Here is a 20272-nt window from a genome sequence, read left to right as displayed (position 1 = left end):
CATTGATAGAGAATCGCTCAGAATATGCAGGGTATCACAGGTGAGTCACTGACGGAAGCAATCGTCTAGGGTCAGTGCTGACTCAGAGGAATGGCAAAAGCTTGCCATCGTAGAGGTTAGAAGGAGTCACCACGACGCTAATTTTCTATAGGTTGCCGCTCTTGCAGTTGCTTATCTTCTTCAGGCGTCAGAGCGGTGGCTTGGCCGTCAATATTAGGCGACATGGAGTTGCTCCGTGGTGTCCCTGCCTCAGTGCTTACACTTCCTCGTTCCCGGTTCACCAGCCGCGTCCTTGTGTATGCTGGCACTGGTGCAAGGTATTGGTCAAGCATCTCACTCAAGATAGTAGATCGAACCGGCTTGGGAAGGTAGTTGTTCATTCCGGCACCAAGGCACTTCTCGCGATCTCCTTCGATGGCACTCGCCGTCATGGCTATGACCAACACTTCGTTGACATTGGGATCTGGGTCTTTTCGGATCTCGCGAGTGGCATTGTAGCCGTCGAGAGTCGGCATTTGTACATCCATCAGGACCACATGGAACGGGTTGCCTTCACGAGATCTTGTTCGGAGAGCTTCAACTGCCTGCCGCCCATCACTGTACGCTTCGCACTGGAGATTGAGCCCCTTGACGAATTTGACCGCAATCTTCTGGTTAATAGGATTGTCTTCAGCGATACAGACTCGAATCTGATCCCGGGGCACCATGGTCAAGTCTCGAGCAGTAGGAACCGGAGCTTTGTTCTCCGCCTGATTGGCAGCCTTGTTTTTGGCAGCTTTAGCGGCAGCGTCTTTCACCTTGTTGAATGCCAGATGGAACGTCACCGTAGTTCCAACGCCTGAGGTCGAATCCAGCCAAATAGCACCGCCTAGGACGTCCTCAATAATTGCCTTGCAGATACTCAATCCAAGCCCACTACCGCCATATGACCGCGCCGTGGAGTTATCGGCTTGCGAAAATGGCCGGAACAGCCGGGACTTTTGTTCTTCTGAGATTCCAATACCTGTGTCGGATACAGAGCACTCTAAACGGACACGACCCTTGCCTTCCCTGGAAACTTTGGCTCTCACAGTCACAGATCCCTTGGGAGTGAACTTGTAACTGTTACTAAGAAGATTCATGAAGATCTGATGCAAGCGAACAGGGTCTCCGAGGACCACAAGCTCAGGTGGGACTTTGTCCAGATCCTCGATGGTCTCCAAACCACGATCGCGATGCGTATAGCGAAGTGCGCGAACCACCTCCGAGATTGTTTCCCGAATGTTGAGGGGTACGGTAGAGATCTTCATCTTGCCTGCCTCCAACTTGGAGAAGTCAAGGATATCGTTGATGAGTGTGAGCAGCGTGTCAGCGCAGACACGGATAGATTCCACATATTCGTCCTGCTCTCTGTCCAGCTTGGTACCCTTGAGGAGTTCCGACAAACCAATAACGCCATTCATCGGTGTGCGCAGATCGTGAGAGATGTTAGCCAAGAAGATGGACTTCGCCTTTGCTGCATCTTCTTTCAGCTTCACGTTATGCTTTGCTTCAGCCTCGGCCACTTTAGCCTTCTGCTCCGCCTCGCGAGCCTGGGCAAGTGCGCGCTTTTGAGCCTCCACCATAGAAGCGTTGGTAGCGCTGACCTTGCGCACTTCGCGGAAGAGCAACGCATTGGAAAGCGAGATACCAATCTGGTTGCAAAGCAAGTGGAGAACCACAACGTTCCGCTGGGTGAATGAATTCGGTTTGCCTTCAATATGAATGACACCGAGCAGATGCTCGGCCTGCATAATAGGCAATGCGATCACGGACCGCCCAAGGGGATACCTGGCTTGGTAGCCCTCATTGACGTTCGAGAAACGCTCATCCTCCAAAACGTTGTGAACCAGAACTTCCTCCCTAGTGCGCATGACGTAGTGAGAGATCTGATGCGCCATCTTATCCTCGATTTCGGAGAACGGAAGGCCATCCACGAAAGACTTCTGTCCTTTCTCCAGGTCCCCAGCCGCAGCGACCGTGAAGTTATTATCAAAATTGGTCGCAATGACCGCAGAGTCTGAGCCATTGCAGGATTCCAGAACGATTTCAATCATCTTCGTCAAAAGTTTGTCGATCTGAAGCTCCGAGGACATCACTTGACTAGATTCGAGGATGCTTGATAAGTCGATAATATCTGTTTCATATTAGAACGGCTCAGAATAAGGGAGTGAAGCGCTGTAGCTTACCAAGGCCGACGCCAGATATGTCGAATGAACGCTCACCCGTAGTCACGCCATTTTGTTCTATCCAGCGTTGTTTTCTATCATCTTCTTCCATATTTTGTGCTACTCCCATGTGTTCTTGGCCGGTATTGCGATTGATTCCGAGCAGCGAGTCCACGGTTTGACAGCCAGCGTCAACGTTCCTCGAGGATGTGGCGGTTTTCAATAGCCATTCATGCTTCTCGGTCAGCTGCGCCGCCTTGCCCACGGCGCTTATCGCGGCCCATGCGGCAATTGCGTCTTGCATGACAGAACGCGCCGCCCTTTTGGCACCGCGACGGATCAGGAACTCTCCTATTCGAAAGTTAATTTGGGCCAAGACGTGGGGGTAACCCCTCCCCAAAAGCACTGCGGTTCGGGACGTCGGTGTACATACCATGCAGTTCTAGAGCAAGAGCTTCCTCCAAGGGCCACCCATGGATTTGACAATGATCGATTGCAGCCTGGCTTGGTTAGATACCCTCCACAAAATATTCAGAGCAATTCTGCGACTTACTTCGAAAGATTGAATTGCAGAAGTATGGTCATTCCGGACTTCGCATATTAGTGCCTCCAATATCAAGGACCACATTCCATAATTGGCATCGCAAGCACTGCGAGCGAAATCCACTTCAGCTTTATACTTCAAGACCGTATGCAGACTTCCATCAAGATACCCGCGAGCAGGGTACTCGTTGTGGAGAGTCAAAAGAGAAAGGGCGAGATAGAAGTAGACTACGTATGAAACACGAGCAGACCACAGCCTAGGCATAGTCTCCATCATCTGCATACCCAGCTGTATAGCCTTAGTATGATGTCCGTATGCGAATAGCGGAATCATTGCAAGACCCCAGTAAATGTCTCGCGGGCGATCGGCGTTGCTGGCATTGTTGTCCAGGAAAGCGATGTACTCGTTCGTGTGATGGTGCTCGTCGGACATAATAGTATCAGGAGAACGACAGGCCGTTTTACCTTGCAAAGCACGCGCAACTTGTCTGCAGGAAAACATATTAGCAGGTGACATTTTCTTCCCTTCCGAAGGTATCCAAGACGTCCTTACCTTACTGCAAGCAGACTAGCACCACCACGAGTATCATTGACCCAGTCGGGAATATCTTCTGGGCTTTCGTTGCAGAACGCCTCCACCTGCGCCATGTCATGGCCCAGATATAGTCTTGTCATCGCCATCGAAGACAAACTGATTAAGGTGATGTATGGATCGCCCATCGAGAAGGATGTTTCCACAGAGGCCTCGAGATTTGGGAGTGTCGAGGACAGCGGAACGCGCAAGTGGCCGACGTAAAGGTTATGTACAATAGAGCCCCGGCTTTGAGTCCACTGTTCAGGACACCGCTCAAGGAGGGTGAGCGCGAAATCGCTCAGCCTCACGGCGAGCTCTAGGTCCCTGAATCGGCTGAACGATATCATCGCGAGGTGCGAACAGCCGATGGAAATTTGCACAAACCCGCCTTTGAAGAGATGTAGGTTCATCATCTCGATGGCCATCCGGTAGAATGTTAGTGCATCATCCCAGTACGTGACAGCCATCGCCTCAGCCATGACCTCTCCAATAGTGATCATGTCGACATCCTTGCTGACGGGCTTACGGACAATAGCTTCCAAGTCCGCTTGCTCGAGGTACGCGCGAAGATTACGGTAGGCATCATCGCATTCATCGTAGGTCGTAGGCTCTCGTAGATGCACACCAAGCTCTTCCAGACACGTAAGGAGTGAATCCATCGAACGGAGGTGGTTACCCATCTGAGCGTAGATCTTGGCCTTCACTATCCAAGCTCTTGATTTGCAGACGGCACTCTTTCCATGTTCGAAGACTTTATCTAGCAGGTCCAAAGCTTCCGTGTTATGGCCTTGAGACCATGACATTTCAGCCGTAGCAATATGCAGACGCAAAGTCTCCCGGTAGTACACATCAGCGTTATTGTCATCCCAAGGATTGTCTTGAAGGAAAGTGATGCAGTGCCGGAAGTACCAAAGCGCTGTTGGACGCGCACCCGATTGCGCAGCGGTTTGCGCCGCATCCCATAAGATCTTTCTATATTCAAGTCTCTCTACGACACGAGACTTGATAATCCGAGACGCCAGGGCAACATGTCGTGCCATTGCGTATCGACTGCGGCCATCATGGTAGTACTTCATCATTGCCTGGGATATGATAAAATGCATTTTTTCCACATTCCGTCCCTCTGTCAACGAAAGAGCCGCTTGCGAGAAGCGATCATTGACAAATCTGAAACACTGGTTAGTGGATACAAATATGAAGTAAACCAGGAGCACCTACCTAAATTCATCGTCCGTCTTTCCCGGGATGATCAGGTTTGCTTGCACAAGATACTGCAGACCGACAACCATATCGGCTTCAGTTTGTCGGATTAAATTTGCATTCTGAGGACAGGTAAGGTCTACAGCCTCATCGTCCTCGCTGGAATACAAGAACTCGCTTGTAAGAAGTTTTTGTACTAGAGAGAAGGCGAACGGGCTTCCTAGCAATGCGCCCCAGACCATGATGGATCTGGCGGCCGGAGGAATTTCCTGGAGACGCCTTGCAATGAACCCTAGCCCAAGCCCTTCGCCATACCTAGGAGCCACAAATTCGGTGAAGATCCGATCCAGGTCGAATTCCCACACGGAATTTTTCCACGAATACCAGATACAGTTTTTGCTATAGCAGGTTTCGAGCATCATTCGAACAAAGAACGGGTTGCCCATGCTCTTTTCCTGTATGACAGCAGCAAGCGGAGTTAACATCGGGTTGGGTTCTTGATGCATTGTAGCGGCCACGATTTGCATGATCTCTTCCTCTCCAAGGGGCTTGAGAACGACACGCGTCACACTGGGATTCTCAGAATCGAAGAGCGGCCTGATTATGTTCGATTCCAGCTCAGACTTCCGGCTTGTGAGTATCAGTACACATGGAATTTTAGCTTTCACGATGTTCATGATCAACTCCAAGGTCTCGTCATCGGCATAATGCAAATCGTCCACACAAGCGCAGATCAATCGGTACTGGGATAGAGTCCGCAGGATCTCCAAAAACGTCTCCATCAACCGCATGTTCTTCAGTGCGGCATTAGATAGAAAGAAGTCCACAGAGCTCTGACCATGATCCAGACTTGGAAGTGCAACGCGCTTGGATGGTTCGCCCTTGGTCGAAACCTCTTTAAAGATATGTTGCGCTGCCGAAAGTCTGGGCGAAATTTGTCTTTCATTTCCTCCCGATGACATGAGCTGCTCCGGGAGTTCCAGCACACGGTGTAATGTCGGCCACATTGGTCTCAACGCAGTGCGGATGTTATTGTGGTATTCAGTTGTCACATCGCGTTCAGAAAAGATCTGGCGGAGAAGGCTGGCCAGAATTTTGGCGAAAGGTTCAAATGGTATCCGCCTAGCGCGATCCAGACGGGCGATACCGATATATCCAAGTTTACGAATTGCGGGCTGAACACGGTTCAGAAGGTCGGTCTTTCCAATGCCAGCTGCACCGCTTATGGTAATTACTTCGCACTTTCCGGGGCGGCGAACCTTGTGTGCAGCCTTCGCCCTGGCAACAGATCCGATAGAATCACCATGGCTCTGCGTGCTTGTTCCAGCAGAAGGATGGCCATCTCTGTCTACATTCTCCCAGGACGCGCGAGACTCCACAGGACTCCTGGGTTTTCCTGACGAGTCTCCGGGTTTAGGAGTTGAAGGAGAAGAATCAGTGCTGTGCAGAGATTCGTGCGTAGATGTGCGTCCTATGTTGTAAGCGCCACCGTTGGAAGCTGCCCTGGATGCAAGATTGAAGGAGCCTGAGTCGCTCGAGCCAGATGCAATCTCAAAGCTATCAACTCGGCCGTCCGAGACAGAAGAGTTGGATCCTACTCCACTGGATGTCTGAGCAGCTGCTCTCGCATACGCAGCTTGCTGGCGCCTATGAACCTTCTCGACGACGTTGATTATCCTGTCATATTCCTCTCCCCGCCCAAACATGCGAGAGGGAAGCGTGAAGAAGGACGACACATCACGCTGAGCGATCTGGAAGTCTTTCAATGCTTCACTATCACCATCCCCCAGCAACTGAGAGATCTGTGCCAGATCTCGCTTGACAGATGAGATGGTGTGGTAGCGTTCATTGACAGCTTTCTGTGTCATCTTCTGGATTACAGCTGACACTGCGTCGGGGACATCCATTCTCTTGGCCGAGAGCGGTGGTAGCTTCTTCCCTAATACGTTCTGTACGACTTCAACAGGGTCGCTGCCCGTGAAGGCCGGTTTACCAACCAACATCGTCCAGAAGAGCACGCCCAAAGCATAGATGTCAGTTCGACTATCCGGTTCCGTAGGCATTCTTCCCGTTTGTTCCGGAGCGATAAATTGTAGCTTATTCTTGACACCAAGCTCCTTTGACAGGGATGACCAGCCTTCGCTCAGGATGTTATCGAAAGACCTAGCACCATTTCCCGTGTTGGTAAGCTTCACAGACCCCGCCTCTCTATTGAAATGGAAGGCATCCCCGCGGATTTCGCCGTGTACCGTCTTGAGGCCGTAGTGTAAAAGCTCCAAGCAATCGCAAGCACCAATCGCAAAATCGAGAAAAGTGGAAAGAGAAACTTGTTCTCCTGGGGTCGGCTCATTGCTGTCAGTCCTACCACCGGCCGCGAACCAGGCAGGACCAAAAGCGACCATTTCTCGCAACATATTCTGGCCGGGGGATTCAAAGATAGCCACGAGGAGAGGGCCTGCATCACCTGGGTCGGAGGGCAAACGTATAAGGTCTATAGGGCGTATAGTATGGTTGCAATCTGGATCGGAAGTCTGCACGATAGATCTGAGCATGTGGAACTCGCGCTCCAGCCTCACAACGTGAGACGAGACTCGCGCTAATACTGGAATCCATATTGACTCGTGATCCATGCGAGAAAGGGAGAGCTCGCTACTGGATTCGCTTAGGCTGCTTCTCCAGTGATGCCGAAATGGAGGGCGGGACTCGGTTCGCGGGGAATTGCGAGCCAGGCTAGAGGGGCCCGACGAGGTCGCGGCAGGTGTAGAGACATCTGACTCTGCGGCATGTCGGAGGCCAAAGACATGCCAGTGATTATATGTCGAATGAAACGGCTCGATAGTCTGATCCCATGTATATCCAGGCAGATGTCCCAACCTCTCAAAAAGGCGTGCCGGTGGGAGTGGCAGGTCGTCACCCAGTATATGGCTGTCCTCCATCTCCACCAACACTTATCGCGGAAATCCTGAGTATTCGGCCCCTCAGTTGACGGCCATAGATAGCCGATCGGTGGTGAGTAGTCGCAAACTGAGATGGCAAGGCTGTTCGGACAGGGGACCAGGAGGCATAAGGACGAAAACGGTTCAATCGCCAAGCAGGGTGGAGAGGGCGAGGCGCTGCCCCCTCTCGAAAAGGTTCAGGGTAAGTCGGGCAAAGGGTTTCGATCAAATGCGACAAGGGCACGGTCGGAGGGGGCGAAGAGAGCGATCAGACGCGATTCGGTGAGCTCAGCGTGGTCAGGACACAGCTGTCAGCATCCCCACCAGTCAAGGTGAACGCGATCGCAAGCGAACAATGGGAATCAGCTCTTTCGAGGCAAGAACTCTGGTTGGGTTGGGGCCTAGGGAGGCCTGAGGCTGTAGATTTCCTGAATAAGCCGTTGCCTTAGTCAGCTGCCGTTGGGCATCACGAGGGAGGATGATGGTGGAAAAAGCGGGAGATCAGCCGTCGTGCTTTTGTTCTCGAAAGGGTGGCTGCACGAGTTGCGCGCCTGTGAGGTGACCTTGCCGCCTGAACTTTATTAGGATTTTTTTTTAATCATCACCCTGCAAGTATTGTCATGGCTGCATTTGCGAGGAAAGGGCTCCCGAATTTTATCAGTATGGTTATCTTTCTTGATAGCTTTGTCTGTAGCACAACATGGTGGGCTGATGTTGATTTTCCACCATCCCTACTCTACTATCATGTGGAATAAACAACCGCCCGCACTCAGCTTACTACTATGTTTAAAGGCGACTCTCAATGAGTAGCAGTCGCATACTAACAATCCTATCTGTGGTATATATATCTCTTGAGTGGTATATAAATCATGCGATTGTTGTATTACGAAATATAGACATCTCTTATTGTGTCATACAGAGTTCAAATCGACGTAACTCTCTCCAAAGCGGCGCACACTGTACCTGAACTAGTCTCCAGCTGGGCTTGCCAAGCAATGGATACCAGCACCACCCGAGAACCCTCCTGTACACCGACAAATTAGGATGGGGGAGTGACATAGCTTTTTATCCCGATGTACTATCTATCAATCAATCATCTGGAGGCGGGGGTGGAGGGTGTGACAATGCCATCATTGTCATGTTAGTTCAGGGGAAAATTGATTGCATCGCCACTTCCCCTTACTTGACAACGTCAATGCAGTATCCCGACCGGGTAAATGGGCGACTAGTAAATTTCTAAGAGTCACTATCTTAATAGTCCGTGAATTAGGTGCTATTCTTGGATAGTAAGTAGAAGCACTTATTGAGAATGATCACTGGAACCACAGAACTCTCAGCCGAGTCAGAAAAGTCAGTCTGACAGTGTTGTTGGCCCCTACTTAGTACTTACTACTTACTGTGTGAAGTGAGGAATGTTGGTTCATTAACATGTAACCAATTTTTGAACGGTAAGAAGGGCCTAAATTTGGTGCCACGGTACTTGGCGGACTAAAGAGAACATCTTAGGTTTGAAGGATCTTCCAGAAAATTCATTGTGGGACTAGGAAAATAGTAGCGTTAGGTTAATAGCAGTTGTTCTGTTTTGGCCCCTTAAATATATACTAGCTCTTCCCAACGTCTTTACCCCACGCTTCGTTGTCCAAGTAGTAATGTGAAATCCGATGAAGGATAAAGAAAATATATTTCGAATCAAATAAATATCCAAAAAAAAAAAGTGACCATGTTTGTTGCCCCACGCAGACATTTAGTGTATATGCCAAATAAATCATGATAAGAACAGAGCGACTGGATCTAATGTAAGACGGAATCCATTAATTATCAGAGGTTGCAGGGTTCGTTCCCGCTTATCCCAATATGCGGTGAGCATCATCCACTCAAAAAGAAAACCCTGCCCCAGCTCAATTACGGGAAGACAACAATTGATTAGTTCTTGGGGCGAATCGTCTTGGGCATATTACACATCTCTTCATCTTTCATATTACCGGTGTTAACTCGGGACTTTGATGGTCAAATACACCATATCTCCGGAGGAACTTCTGGCTGGATTACACATGGAGTATATGGGCCTGGTGAGTTTGACAAAAGCTCCATTTGAGCCTTTCGAGGACGCGTTTTGTTTCGGGCTGAGTATTTTGTTTTATGATATGTGTTTTGGAATTCAGCAAGATCATGCACGCCATCGCTGCTACCAATGGGTGCATAAATGATCCGAGATATATATAAAATACCACTGGAAGTCACTGAACTACTGGAAGGGAAACACAACGCACGCTAATCAAGACTAAAAACTGGAGACTTTGGCATATTCTCCCCTAGAAATTAGAGCTTACGTATGGGAACTAAAATCTAAGAGCTGAAGATTATAATCGTCGAGCATATCCCCTAAGCAAAGCTATCTCAGAGTATAAAGTAGGATGTGTCGGCCAAATGGAGAAATCCGCATGCCTGATCGTCGGATCCTATGATAACTGGCACAATAAGAACGGTCAATGGGTAAGACATATGCTGCTTAATATGGATGTAACTACGTACACAGTAGTTATATTTCCACGTCCACAATATGAGTGAACTTAAGGCAAGATTCGTGTTGAAACTACTACACACTCAGGCTAGTCCAATCAAGGCCGGTCTATCGAATAAGTCTGTAAAAGACCAATAAAGTGATAACGCAGAATCAAGGTACTCAGCCGGATTCTTGGGACAGCACTAGCGGGCATGGTTAACTCAGAATGCGAGAGACACTGGTGCTCACTCGCCCCTGTAATAGTGATCAAACCCTTCTGCAAACCTAATAGGTCATATTTCGGTCGATTTTGCTCATTATGCAACATTTGTGTACCATCGTAATACTATGACTTATGATAGATTGGCACTGTCCACATATACACTGATTCAGTGGACTTTACTGGATATCCCAGCCTACGATATGGACCGACCTCCTATTAATCATGTGTTGGTCGATCTCCACCAGCTAACGGGGACGGTGCTTGGCGGTGACAGATTAACTCAATTTGAGAGTCCCGGGCATGATATTTATCTAATTGAACTCTTTTCTTGGGCGGAGGACATATCTCAAAGAATCATATAAGGCGACTCCTACCTGTAGCTCATTTGGTCATGTGTGACGTATTTGTAAACAATCTTAACGACCATAGAAATGAAAGGAAACAGGCCGATGGGAAATGAATAATGTAAGTTGGACAAACTAGAGTTCAGTAGGAATCCGCAAATTGTACAAGGTTTGAAGGTAGCGTGGCTCTAAATCTTTTTCTAGAGTATAAGACGGGGAGACGTGACACAAGTACGTAGCACCTAAGCCGGCTAAAAAAGGGTAGGTGACGAGTTTTTAAACTCTAAAAGATGTCCTCATATAAGGAGTATTTCAATAAATTAGATTGGATCGCCTGACTCCTGTACGAAATTTGTTAGGAGAGAGATGGTTCGGGGATGGCATCGTCAGGCATGCGGCATGTCTGACCACACTACCGATAACCGAATTAACTATTTTTATTAGTTAGGGGGGATTAGTGGTGAGGAAAGTGGTGACTGGTGACATGGATGGGTATCCGAGAAGAGAACCAGCCTCTCCCGATTCGAATATCCATGGATGGACATGGATGATGTTGCTCCAATCACAGCTGGCTACCCACCCGGAATATGTATGGGGTACAGGATTGCAGAGCTAATGTAAAATAGTACCTAGTCAGGCTCCGTACCCATGGTCCTACCCGTAGACAGAACGCCCGATGTCGTCATCTGATGCGAGCCGGAGCGCCTATCATCACCATGATCGTAAGGGGTGTCCATAAATAGGTCCCTAACGGCGAACATTCCCATGCTTCGACACAATTCATAGTCTCTCGGTTCCCCGACCGTGCCCATCGAACACTCTCCCCTAGCGAGGCTGGTTGTCTTGTCGATTTGGGTTCTGTCGTCCACAATGGTTTTGACATCTGGTGCTTTTCTATTTTTGAAGTCAGCCCTCCACTGATGATGATGTATGTGGCCACCTTTTTTTTCTCCGCTACCCCTGGGTGCTCTCCAATTACGGAGTAACTATGGATGGTTGACGGAGAAAAGAACATCTGTGCGTGGTGTTTATTGAGAACCCGTGGTTTTTCCGCCCTGTGGTGCAGCCTCCCCCCGCTAGACTATGTTAGGACTAGCCTAGCAATAAGGCGACGAATCTCTCGGCTAGAGTGTGTTCAAACAGTTTGTAGCCTTTTGTTAGACCATTATCGATAGTATAATTATTGACATTACGCGTTGACATATGGAGGAGAAATTCTACTAGAGTGGACTATGTCAGGTGAAATGCTAGACACAACTCTCATGATATCGCTAGCCTGAAGAAGGCAAATCGTTTTCTTTTTACGGGTCACTATTGCCGGAGCAAACAACTCATCGAGATCGAGGAACATGCTGGCTCTAGTTAGACACCCTGCATGAACAAGTGACATTTATTCGGTATTTACCGGCTACTTGGCACCTTGGATCTTGAATCCCAAATTGTCGATATAATTACAGAACTAGCCTCTTCGGTAAGCGCCCTACCCCTTGAAGGACACTGGGCATGCAGGATATCGGCTATACGAGTAGACAAACATACGGCATGACTTCTACGGGAACACCTCTACCTAGCAAGGCGAACGACATGCTGTTGGTCTAAGACACAGCATCAACACTTGAGAACCGGACGAGGTTCCCCAAAGCCTGCGCTACGTCATCTGAGAAGGCGGTAACACATCCTTACATATGCGGATGGGGCAAGACTTATCCTAGGAGGCGGATATGAGGCTGAAAGTTGATTGAAAGGTTTAAGCAATTCTAATGGCTGGCTAAATGTTCCCATGGTGTCCTTGACAGCCCTGTGGGTAAAACCATCTCAGTGATCTGGTGGTGGTGGCGCGCGATGAGGTCGAGGATGCCCTGGCACTAGTCTATATCTAGGGACATCATGTGATATCGGGTGGCCCATTTCGGCAACCCCAGAATTGTGCCGGCAATAATCAGCAGGGATGTGGCGGTATCGCAAACTCACGCATCAGGATGCTGAGTGGTGATTGTACTGAGTATTATCTTTCTTTTTCTTTTCTTTTCTTTTTTTTTTTACCCCCTTGGGTTACCAGACTAAGTAACGGTTAGTGCCGGTAGGTGTCAATACTTGGATTTAGTTAAGTATTGGTTTTGGTAGTTAGTTTAGTTAGTAGTAGTAGTAGTAGTGTAGTAGTACATTGGGGGGAAGGCCGTTTGGTAGGCTCTCATCCCCTCTCGAGGAAATCGCTCTGATGAAATTCGGGTGACTGTGACTTGGGAATCCGCCAGCCAGCCAGCCAGTCAAGTAGTAAGTCAGCCAGTAACCCGCCAGTCGTTTTCCTTCCCAGGCTTTCCCCCATCCCTCCATCCTTTCCATCGAATCGAACCCATCCATCCATCCACCTAACCTCTCTCTCTCACACTCTCTCGCTCTCTCGGTCTCTCTCGCTCTATCTCCCTCCCTCCCTCTCCCTCATCCTCCCTCCTCGGAGTGACCATAATATCGCTCTCCTCCATAGCGGACTATTCTACTTCCCTTCCGGCCTTTCCAATTTTGCTCATCCTTTCCCTCCCATCTCCCTCGCGCACACTCTCATTTATTGCCTGACGATTTCTCTTGTCCGGCAGACCAGCCAGACACAGTCCCTCTCTTTCTTCTCACCTATCTTCGTTCCCTCCATCACCCTTTTTCATCCTCCCCTCTACCCCTCTTTTCCAACTTGATCCCCCAGGCCAGGCGACATCTTCGCTAAGTAGTTAGGTTACCGCGGGTTTGAGCAAACCGACACCCCCCAGGGCTTGCCTACGTCATAGGCTGAACACCCCCGGAGACGGACCATTTCCACCCTTCAGCACAAATCGTCGATCTGCTGGGTCAATAGCAGAACCTGCTCCAGTGCTTCTAGGAAAAAGGTCAGATCAGTCGAACCTTCCTCACAATCCCGTTCCTCTCCTCCTCCTCTTCTCTCCTCCACCTCTTGACCTTCTTCCTCCTGTTCCTCCTGCTTCTCTTTTTCCCTGCACTCCCGCTATACACCGCTTTAGTCACCACCCTTTCCTCCAAACAACCTTTTTCCCTACCTAAATCCTTTTTCCCTTCTACACATTTCTTTCCCTTCCTCTTCTCGTGCCTTTCCCTTTTTATATCCACTACCCCCCCCCTCTCCACAAAGTAGTTCATCTCTCAAGGCCGTTTAATATCACCTGGTCCTTTTTTTTCTGCCTCCCTCCTCTCTTCGGGTCTTAATTTTCTTTTTCATTTCCTTTTTTTTCCGTGTTCAAAAATACAGCCCCCCTTTGGCCATTCTTTGATTTTTTTTATTTTTATTTTCTTATTTTTCGTTACACCCCAGCCAAACTACCCCCCCTTTTTTTGTTACTTCTTGTCAACTGTATTTTTTTTTCGTTACCCATTTTTCTTTTTCACCCTTCTTCCTTATCATACTTGCACACACTTACACTCCAACAATCACTTTTTTTCCTCTCACCTCTTTCTACTCCCTCCCCTTTTCTACCGCGTTTGTCGTTTCCCCCTGCTCTCATCGATTACGAATATTTACCCTGATCGCGGACCAGTTTGTCCGAGAGATGAGTGCTCCGGTTGGCTCCTGCGGAGTTGGATTCACCCAGGAGAATTGATTGTCTGACCGGCGGTGGAGGGAGTATAGGATGGGGGAAGTTCGCAGCATGAGGACACCTCCGCTTCCATCGCCGGCCGAGGCCCCTTCGCCTGTCGCCGCATCCCATTCCCTCCGTCGAACCTCCTCCCAATCAACTGGCTTTCTTCCTGTTCACAGCACTGGATTTGCAATCGATGGAGACACGATCACGGAGAATAACACGTGGAATGCTAACGCTTACTCTTCTATTCCGATTGAGCAGACTACGGACGCATGTCATACCTCAACGCCTGCGAAGAAAGACAGTTCCGAAGCGGGGAAGTACCCAGAGGACCAGGGACGAAGCCTGCAAACCCTTAAAGAGCTCCGGAGGCAGATGGAAGAGTTACTCGTCTACCAACAGATGCAACAATCACAGAACCAGAGTTCTTCGGCTAATCGCGAAGCCCCTCCATCGCAACCCGATCCTGTCACCTCAAATTCCCCTGGATCGACAAGGAAAAGACCCCTCAATGTATCCTTCCCCAAAGTCGCCTCGTCCACAGGAGCGATGCCATCAGCTTCCTTCTCCGACTCTACCGGGTCTGGTGGCACCATCCGGGCCATGGATTCCACCCCCGACAACATCACCGGCCAAACGCCATCCTATCCGTTTCCGAGAATGCAGACGCAACCTTCGACTCGGCCGACACAGAGCTCCACGCTCAACCATAGCCCTTTCAAGTTGACACTGCCGGCCGAGAAACTGAAGTCGCAGACGATGCCATCGCAACTTTCAGAAGAGCAGCAGCTGACAGGGGCAGATACACCGCACTTGCAGAGCTTTTTCTTACCAGCGCTACCTAAGAACGTGATCGAGGATCCGAATTACCCTAGTCCAAACCTCTATGACCTCACTTTGCAACTAAACGCAGATCCTGGCCTAGACGCTTGGTGGGCGAATGTGGTACATATTCTGCAAGCACACTATGGTGCCGAGCGGGTGTCGCTTGCCGTACCTGGCGATGCGACTGACCTGGAAAATGTTCCATGGGGCCAAAAGGCGGTTTTTGATCAGAACATCGAGACGGAGTCGCAGGTACGGCATCTGCACGATGAGACGAGCACACCCCGCGATAAGACCCCGAAAGAGAACGAAGACCCGGAGCGAAAGAAGGAACTGTTTCTTAGGGAAGCGCTTGCCAATGGAACAAGCTTTTCGAAATCTCCAAAGCGACCCTCGCTTCTGTCGCGACACTCCTTCGCCGGGTTTGGCAAGGAAAGGAAGAACCCCAATGTTCAGGACTCAGACATTCCGCGCCTACAACCGAAGTCTTCACTCCGACCAGAGCTCAAACGCACTTCTACCCTCGCCGAGAACCCCGCCGTTCCGGAAACCGAGCCGTCATCAGGGCAACCCCAATATACTCAAGACAACCCTCGACAAGCCGTCTTCCCGATCCCGAGACCATTGGAAGTTGAAGCAGATCCGCTTATCAAGCGGACAGGTGTCGTCAAGCTTTTTGGCCGCACCGACCCTGTTGTTCTGACCCGTGAATACTCCCAAGGCTTGACGAACGATCAGACGCCCTGTGAGACTCCCGAGGACAGGATCCAAGTCACGCCGACCGCCGAGCCTTCCACTACTCAGGCACCGTACGCGACTCGCGCTAGATCGACTTCAAATCCCGCCGCGTCAGGCTTGCAAGCACATCGTACGCCGTCAATGGAATTCTTCGACGAGTACGAGCAAATACCCCCCTCGCCGTGGTCGCAGTCTCCAGCTCCTTCGCCTGCGCCGCGTGCTCATGCGGAGCAAAACCCTTTCTTCGTCAGCCACGCTGTCGACGAGGAAGCATTTGCGAAGCATCCCCCGCCTCATGACTATTCCAACCTCAAGCCCCTGGAAGCCATCGGTGTCGACTTGGCCAAGTCCGTGGTCCACATCCCACTTTTGCACGCCGGCCGCTCTAAACAAACATCACCGTCTACATTAAGATTTCCCGTTGCAGTGATTTCCATCCTCTCCTCAATAATGCCTTATCCCTCCAACCTGAGGAAGTCCTTGGCTTACCTCATGCCCCATCTGACGACTTCTTTCTGCTTGGCTCAACAATACAGTCAGCTCGAGCGCCAAGTCACTTCTCGACTTGAGGTTCCGCGCTACGGGCACCTCCTTGGTCTTGGTGGAACATTCTCGGATGAAAGTAGCGAGTTAGAGCTCGTCGCTGGCCTCAGTGGTCATGTAAACTACACGATAGCGGATGATGGATCGCTTTCAGCCCGCGCCAGTCTTTCTAGTCCCGAAGAAAGATCAAACTCGGCCAAATTTAGCCCTGCAGTATCTGGACTTGGTACCCCGGGATTTGAACTGAGCAATATCGGGGCTGGGACAACTCTGAATCTCTCCGAATCACCCGGTGTGGCCGCAAGAATTAGCAATGATGGCGTGGACAGCTATTTCAATGTTCAGCAGTCGAAGCAATTCCAGCAGCGTATCAGGCTGGCGAAGGTCAAACAGAACGTTGCAACATCAACTCCCACTTCCCCCGGCAAGTTCCTTGGGAAGACTCCGGAGGAGGATGTTGCCTCGCAGGACCAAAGCCCAGTCATAATCTCACCGTCACAAGAAGTCAAGGCGCCCCCGGTCATATCGCCGACGCAAACTTCCCGGCACCCATCAACAAACTCATTTTACGCTCAATTACAACGCGAGCTACCACGTCCGTTCACCGATACTGTGGCCCAGCTCATGCTGAACTCAGTCCCCCTTCATCTATTTCTTGCAAAGCCTCAAAGTGGCGAGGTTATCTGGACAAATTCGAAATTCGATGCCTACAGGCGGAGTCAACCCCAGGAACAGAAGCTGAGGGATCCCTGGCAGAATATCCACAGTAGCGAGCGGGAACACGTTTCTCAGGAGTGGGCAAATGCTTTACGTACAGGCTCTCAATTTACTGAACGTGTTCGCGTCAAGCGTTTCAACGACGAGTCGGCTTACCGCTGGTTCATCTTCCGGGCAAATCCGTTGCTGTCTTCCACAGGAGAGGTGCTATATTGGATCGGATCATTCCTTGACATCCATGAACAGCATATTGCGGAGCTGAAAGCTGCACAGGAAAGAGAGAAATTTGCCACTGATGCCAAGTACCGAGCCTTCTCCAATTCTATCCCGCAGATCGTCTTCGAAGCGACAGAATACCGGGGCCTGATCTTCGTGAATGAGCAATGGCATTTGTACACCGGACAGAAGCTTGAAGATGCGCTTAACTTTGGCTTCGCAAAGCATGTTCATCACGATGATCTCGAGAAGTGTGGCTTACTTTCCCTTTACCTCCATGATTCACAGAAAACTGGGGCCGCCATTGACGCAGGTGAAGCACCCACGGAGACGACGAGCGCCAAGTCCTCTCAAGAGAAGCATCTGGGTCAGGGCGTCACCCCCGCACTGGAAGAGCTTGTCAAACGGGGAGTTGCCTCTGTACAGAGAGATGAGAATGGTCGTGTTTTCTACTCGACAGAACTACGGCTACGCTCGAAAGGTGGCGATTTCCGATGGCACCTTGTTCGCCTGGTCTGTGTCGAGACAAGCAGTTTTGGCAGCGGCGAAGCGTCCTGGTACGGAACCTGCACGGATATCAATGACCGCAAGAATCTAGAGCGGGAACTGAATAAAGCCATGCAACAACTCAATAACCAGATGGAGTCCAAGACGAAGTTCTTTAGCAACATGTCGCATGAAATCCGGACTCCGCTGAACGGCATCCTTGGCACCATTCCATTCATTCTTGATACTCAGTTGGACACAGATCAGAGGAGAATGCTTGATACCATACAAAATAGCTCGACCAACCTACGTGAATTAGTCGACAACATTCTCGATGTTTCAAGAGTGGAAGCGGGTAAAATGTCTCTAGTCAACTCGTGGTTCCATGTACGATCTGTGATTGAAGATGTAATCGACACTGTTTCGTCCAGGGCCATCGATAAGGGCCTCGAGATCAACTACTTAATGGATGTGGATGTCCCGCCGATGGTCATCGGAGACAGATTCCGGATCCGACAGGTGCTCATCAACCTTGTCGGTAATGCAGTCAAATTCACTGCGCAAGGAGAGATTCACATCTGCTGCTCCATTTACCATGATGCTTCAGCTCAAATTAAGAAGACCGAACTCTTACTGAACTTTGACGTCGTGGATACGGGCAAAGGCTTCAGCGCAAGGGATGCAGAACGGCTGATGCAACGATTCAGTCAGCTTGGGCAAAATGGATCACAGCAACATGCGGGTAGTGGTTTGGGGCTGTTCTTATCCAAACAGCTTGTTGAGATGCATGGCGGAAAATTGACTCCTAGCAGCAAGGAGGGCCAAGGCGCAAAATTCTCCTTCCATGTCAAAGTCGATGCTCCCCCACCACCGACTCCCGAAGAGTCCCGAACCCTTCGACAAGCACAGGGTGCATCTGAAATGCTCGGAGCGCAACCCAAGCTTAACCCCTTACACAAGCTACTTTTCACGAAAGATCCGCTCAATAATAAGGCGCCAGATCAAGCCGAACTGTCTTCTGCTCTCGAGTCATCCCTCTCGAAAACGTCAGTCAACGCAGAACCCCCCCTTCGTCTGGCAACGTCCAATTTCTCCGAACGGTCGTCACTTTCCTCTGCCCTTCCGACTCCTGATCTTAGCACGGTAGACCCTCTAACTAAGATTGATGCTCCCGCGGCGTCCGGAACGGAATCTGCGACTCCAAGTGGCGACGGCTCACGTCCAGCGACCGAGCCAGTATCTCAGGTGCAGGAATCCCCCTCTTCGACTCAGCCACCTGCTTCGGCTGCTGGAAATGACGCGAAGCAATTACCAAGCGCGTTCTCCATTCTCATTCTGTGCCCCTTGGACAACACTCGCAAAGCCATCAAACAACACATCGAACAGGTCGTCCCTCTTGAGGTCCCGTTCTCCATTACCTCAACTCCGGATATCGAAGACTGGCGGGACCACGTAAGTGACGAGTCTGGCTCGAAGCTCACTCACTTGGTTCTCAACCTGCCCAGTGTGGACGATGTATCAGACGTGATTCAATATGTCTCAGAGTGTGATCCTGCGACCGCCCCAACCCTTGTCATCATTTCCGACCTCTACCAGAAACGCCAAGTCAACGCCCGAATCAAAGAGCTGGCCGCCACCGGAAGGCGTGTATACACAGTACCGAAACCAGTCAAGCCCTCTGCCTTCTCTGCCATCTTCGATCCCGACAACCGACGCGATCTGAGCAAGGATAGAAACCAAGATATGGCAAGGGAGATCAACAACAACTTCAAGACTATGTCTAAGATGGTTAAGGAGGTTATCGGCAACAAAGGCTATAGGATATTATTGGTAGAGGACGACGAGACGAATCGCATGGTGCGTCCTTACCCCTTACCATTCACCACATTACGTTTCCCTTTCTGATACTAAGTCATTTTAGGTGATGTTGAAATACCTCGATAAGATCAAAGTTATGGCGGAGACAGCTACGAATGGCCAAGAGTGTACAGAAATGGTCTTCTCGAAGGAACCAGGATACTACTCGCTCATCATAGTAAGTGCAGGATTCCCCAACTGCTCGCAGTAGGTATTGTCGCTCACCCCTTGTGTAGTGTGATATCCAGATGCCCATCAAGAATGGGTATGATACGTGTCGTGATATCCGCGGATGGGAGCTGAAGAATCACTATCCCCAAATCCCGATCATGGCGCTCTCAGCCAACGCAATGACGGATCAAATCGAGGATGCCGCACGAGCTGGCTTCAACGACTATGTCACCAAGCCTATCAAGCACAATGAGTTGGGCAAGATGATGATGGGTCTGCTTGATCCCAATCGACCTTTGCTTCTCCTTCGCGACCGCCTCAGGGCCGATAGTGAGGACCACCACCGTGATTAATACTAATGTAGTCCGCCTGCCTTTTTTGTGGATACTCTCAACTGCCAACAGGGCGTTATTTGGGTTCTTTTACGTGATAGCCACACCTCCGCGCTCATTGCAGGGGTAACACGTCTCTGCGGCCCTCCCGGTCATGATGTATCTTTTACACAGTCTTGTTTTTCTCGATCTTGGGATGAGGTCTTCATATCTTCTCTTTTATATTTTCATTTTCTTCTCTTGGATTGGCTAGAGCCATCGGATGGAAAGGCGCCTCTGGATGATTTTTCA

General features: G+C 50.0%; 2 protein-coding genes across 2 annotated transcripts; one reads left to right on the top strand and one right to left on the bottom strand.

Moving 5' to 3' along the window:
* Nucleotides 1-137: 137 nt before the first annotated feature.
* AtWU_04448 (putative sensor histidine kinase/response regulator) lies at nucleotides 138-7439 on the bottom strand (the record flags this gene model as incomplete). Its single annotated transcript, XM_035499559.1, has 6 exons — nucleotides 138-2155; nucleotides 2208-2537; nucleotides 2620-2686; nucleotides 2740-3217; nucleotides 3283-4470; nucleotides 4522-7439. The coding sequence occupies 6 exons, from the start codon at nucleotides 7437-7439 to the stop codon at nucleotides 138-140; spliced, it is 6999 nt and encodes a 2332-aa protein (XP_035355452.1).
* A 6723-nt stretch (nucleotides 7440-14162) lies between these two features.
* Nucleotides 14163-20002, top strand: pkhB (putative sensor histidine kinase/response regulator; the record flags this gene model as incomplete). The annotated part of the gene is made up of 3 exons (XM_035499558.1): nucleotides 14163-19478; nucleotides 19543-19656; nucleotides 19715-20002. The coding sequence occupies 3 exons, from the start codon at nucleotides 14163-14165 to the stop codon at nucleotides 20000-20002; spliced, it is 5718 nt and encodes a 1905-aa protein (XP_035355451.1).
* Between the last annotated feature and the right edge of the window lie 270 nt (nucleotides 20003-20272).

The sequence above is a fragment of the Aspergillus tubingensis genome, assembly GCF_013340325.1.
Source record: "Aspergillus tubingensis WU-2223L DNA, scaffold_6, whole genome shotgun sequence".
Taxonomy (NCBI): domain Eukaryota; kingdom Fungi; phylum Ascomycota; class Eurotiomycetes; order Eurotiales; family Aspergillaceae; genus Aspergillus; species Aspergillus tubingensis.
This window is presented reverse-complemented; position numbering and strand designations above follow the sequence as displayed.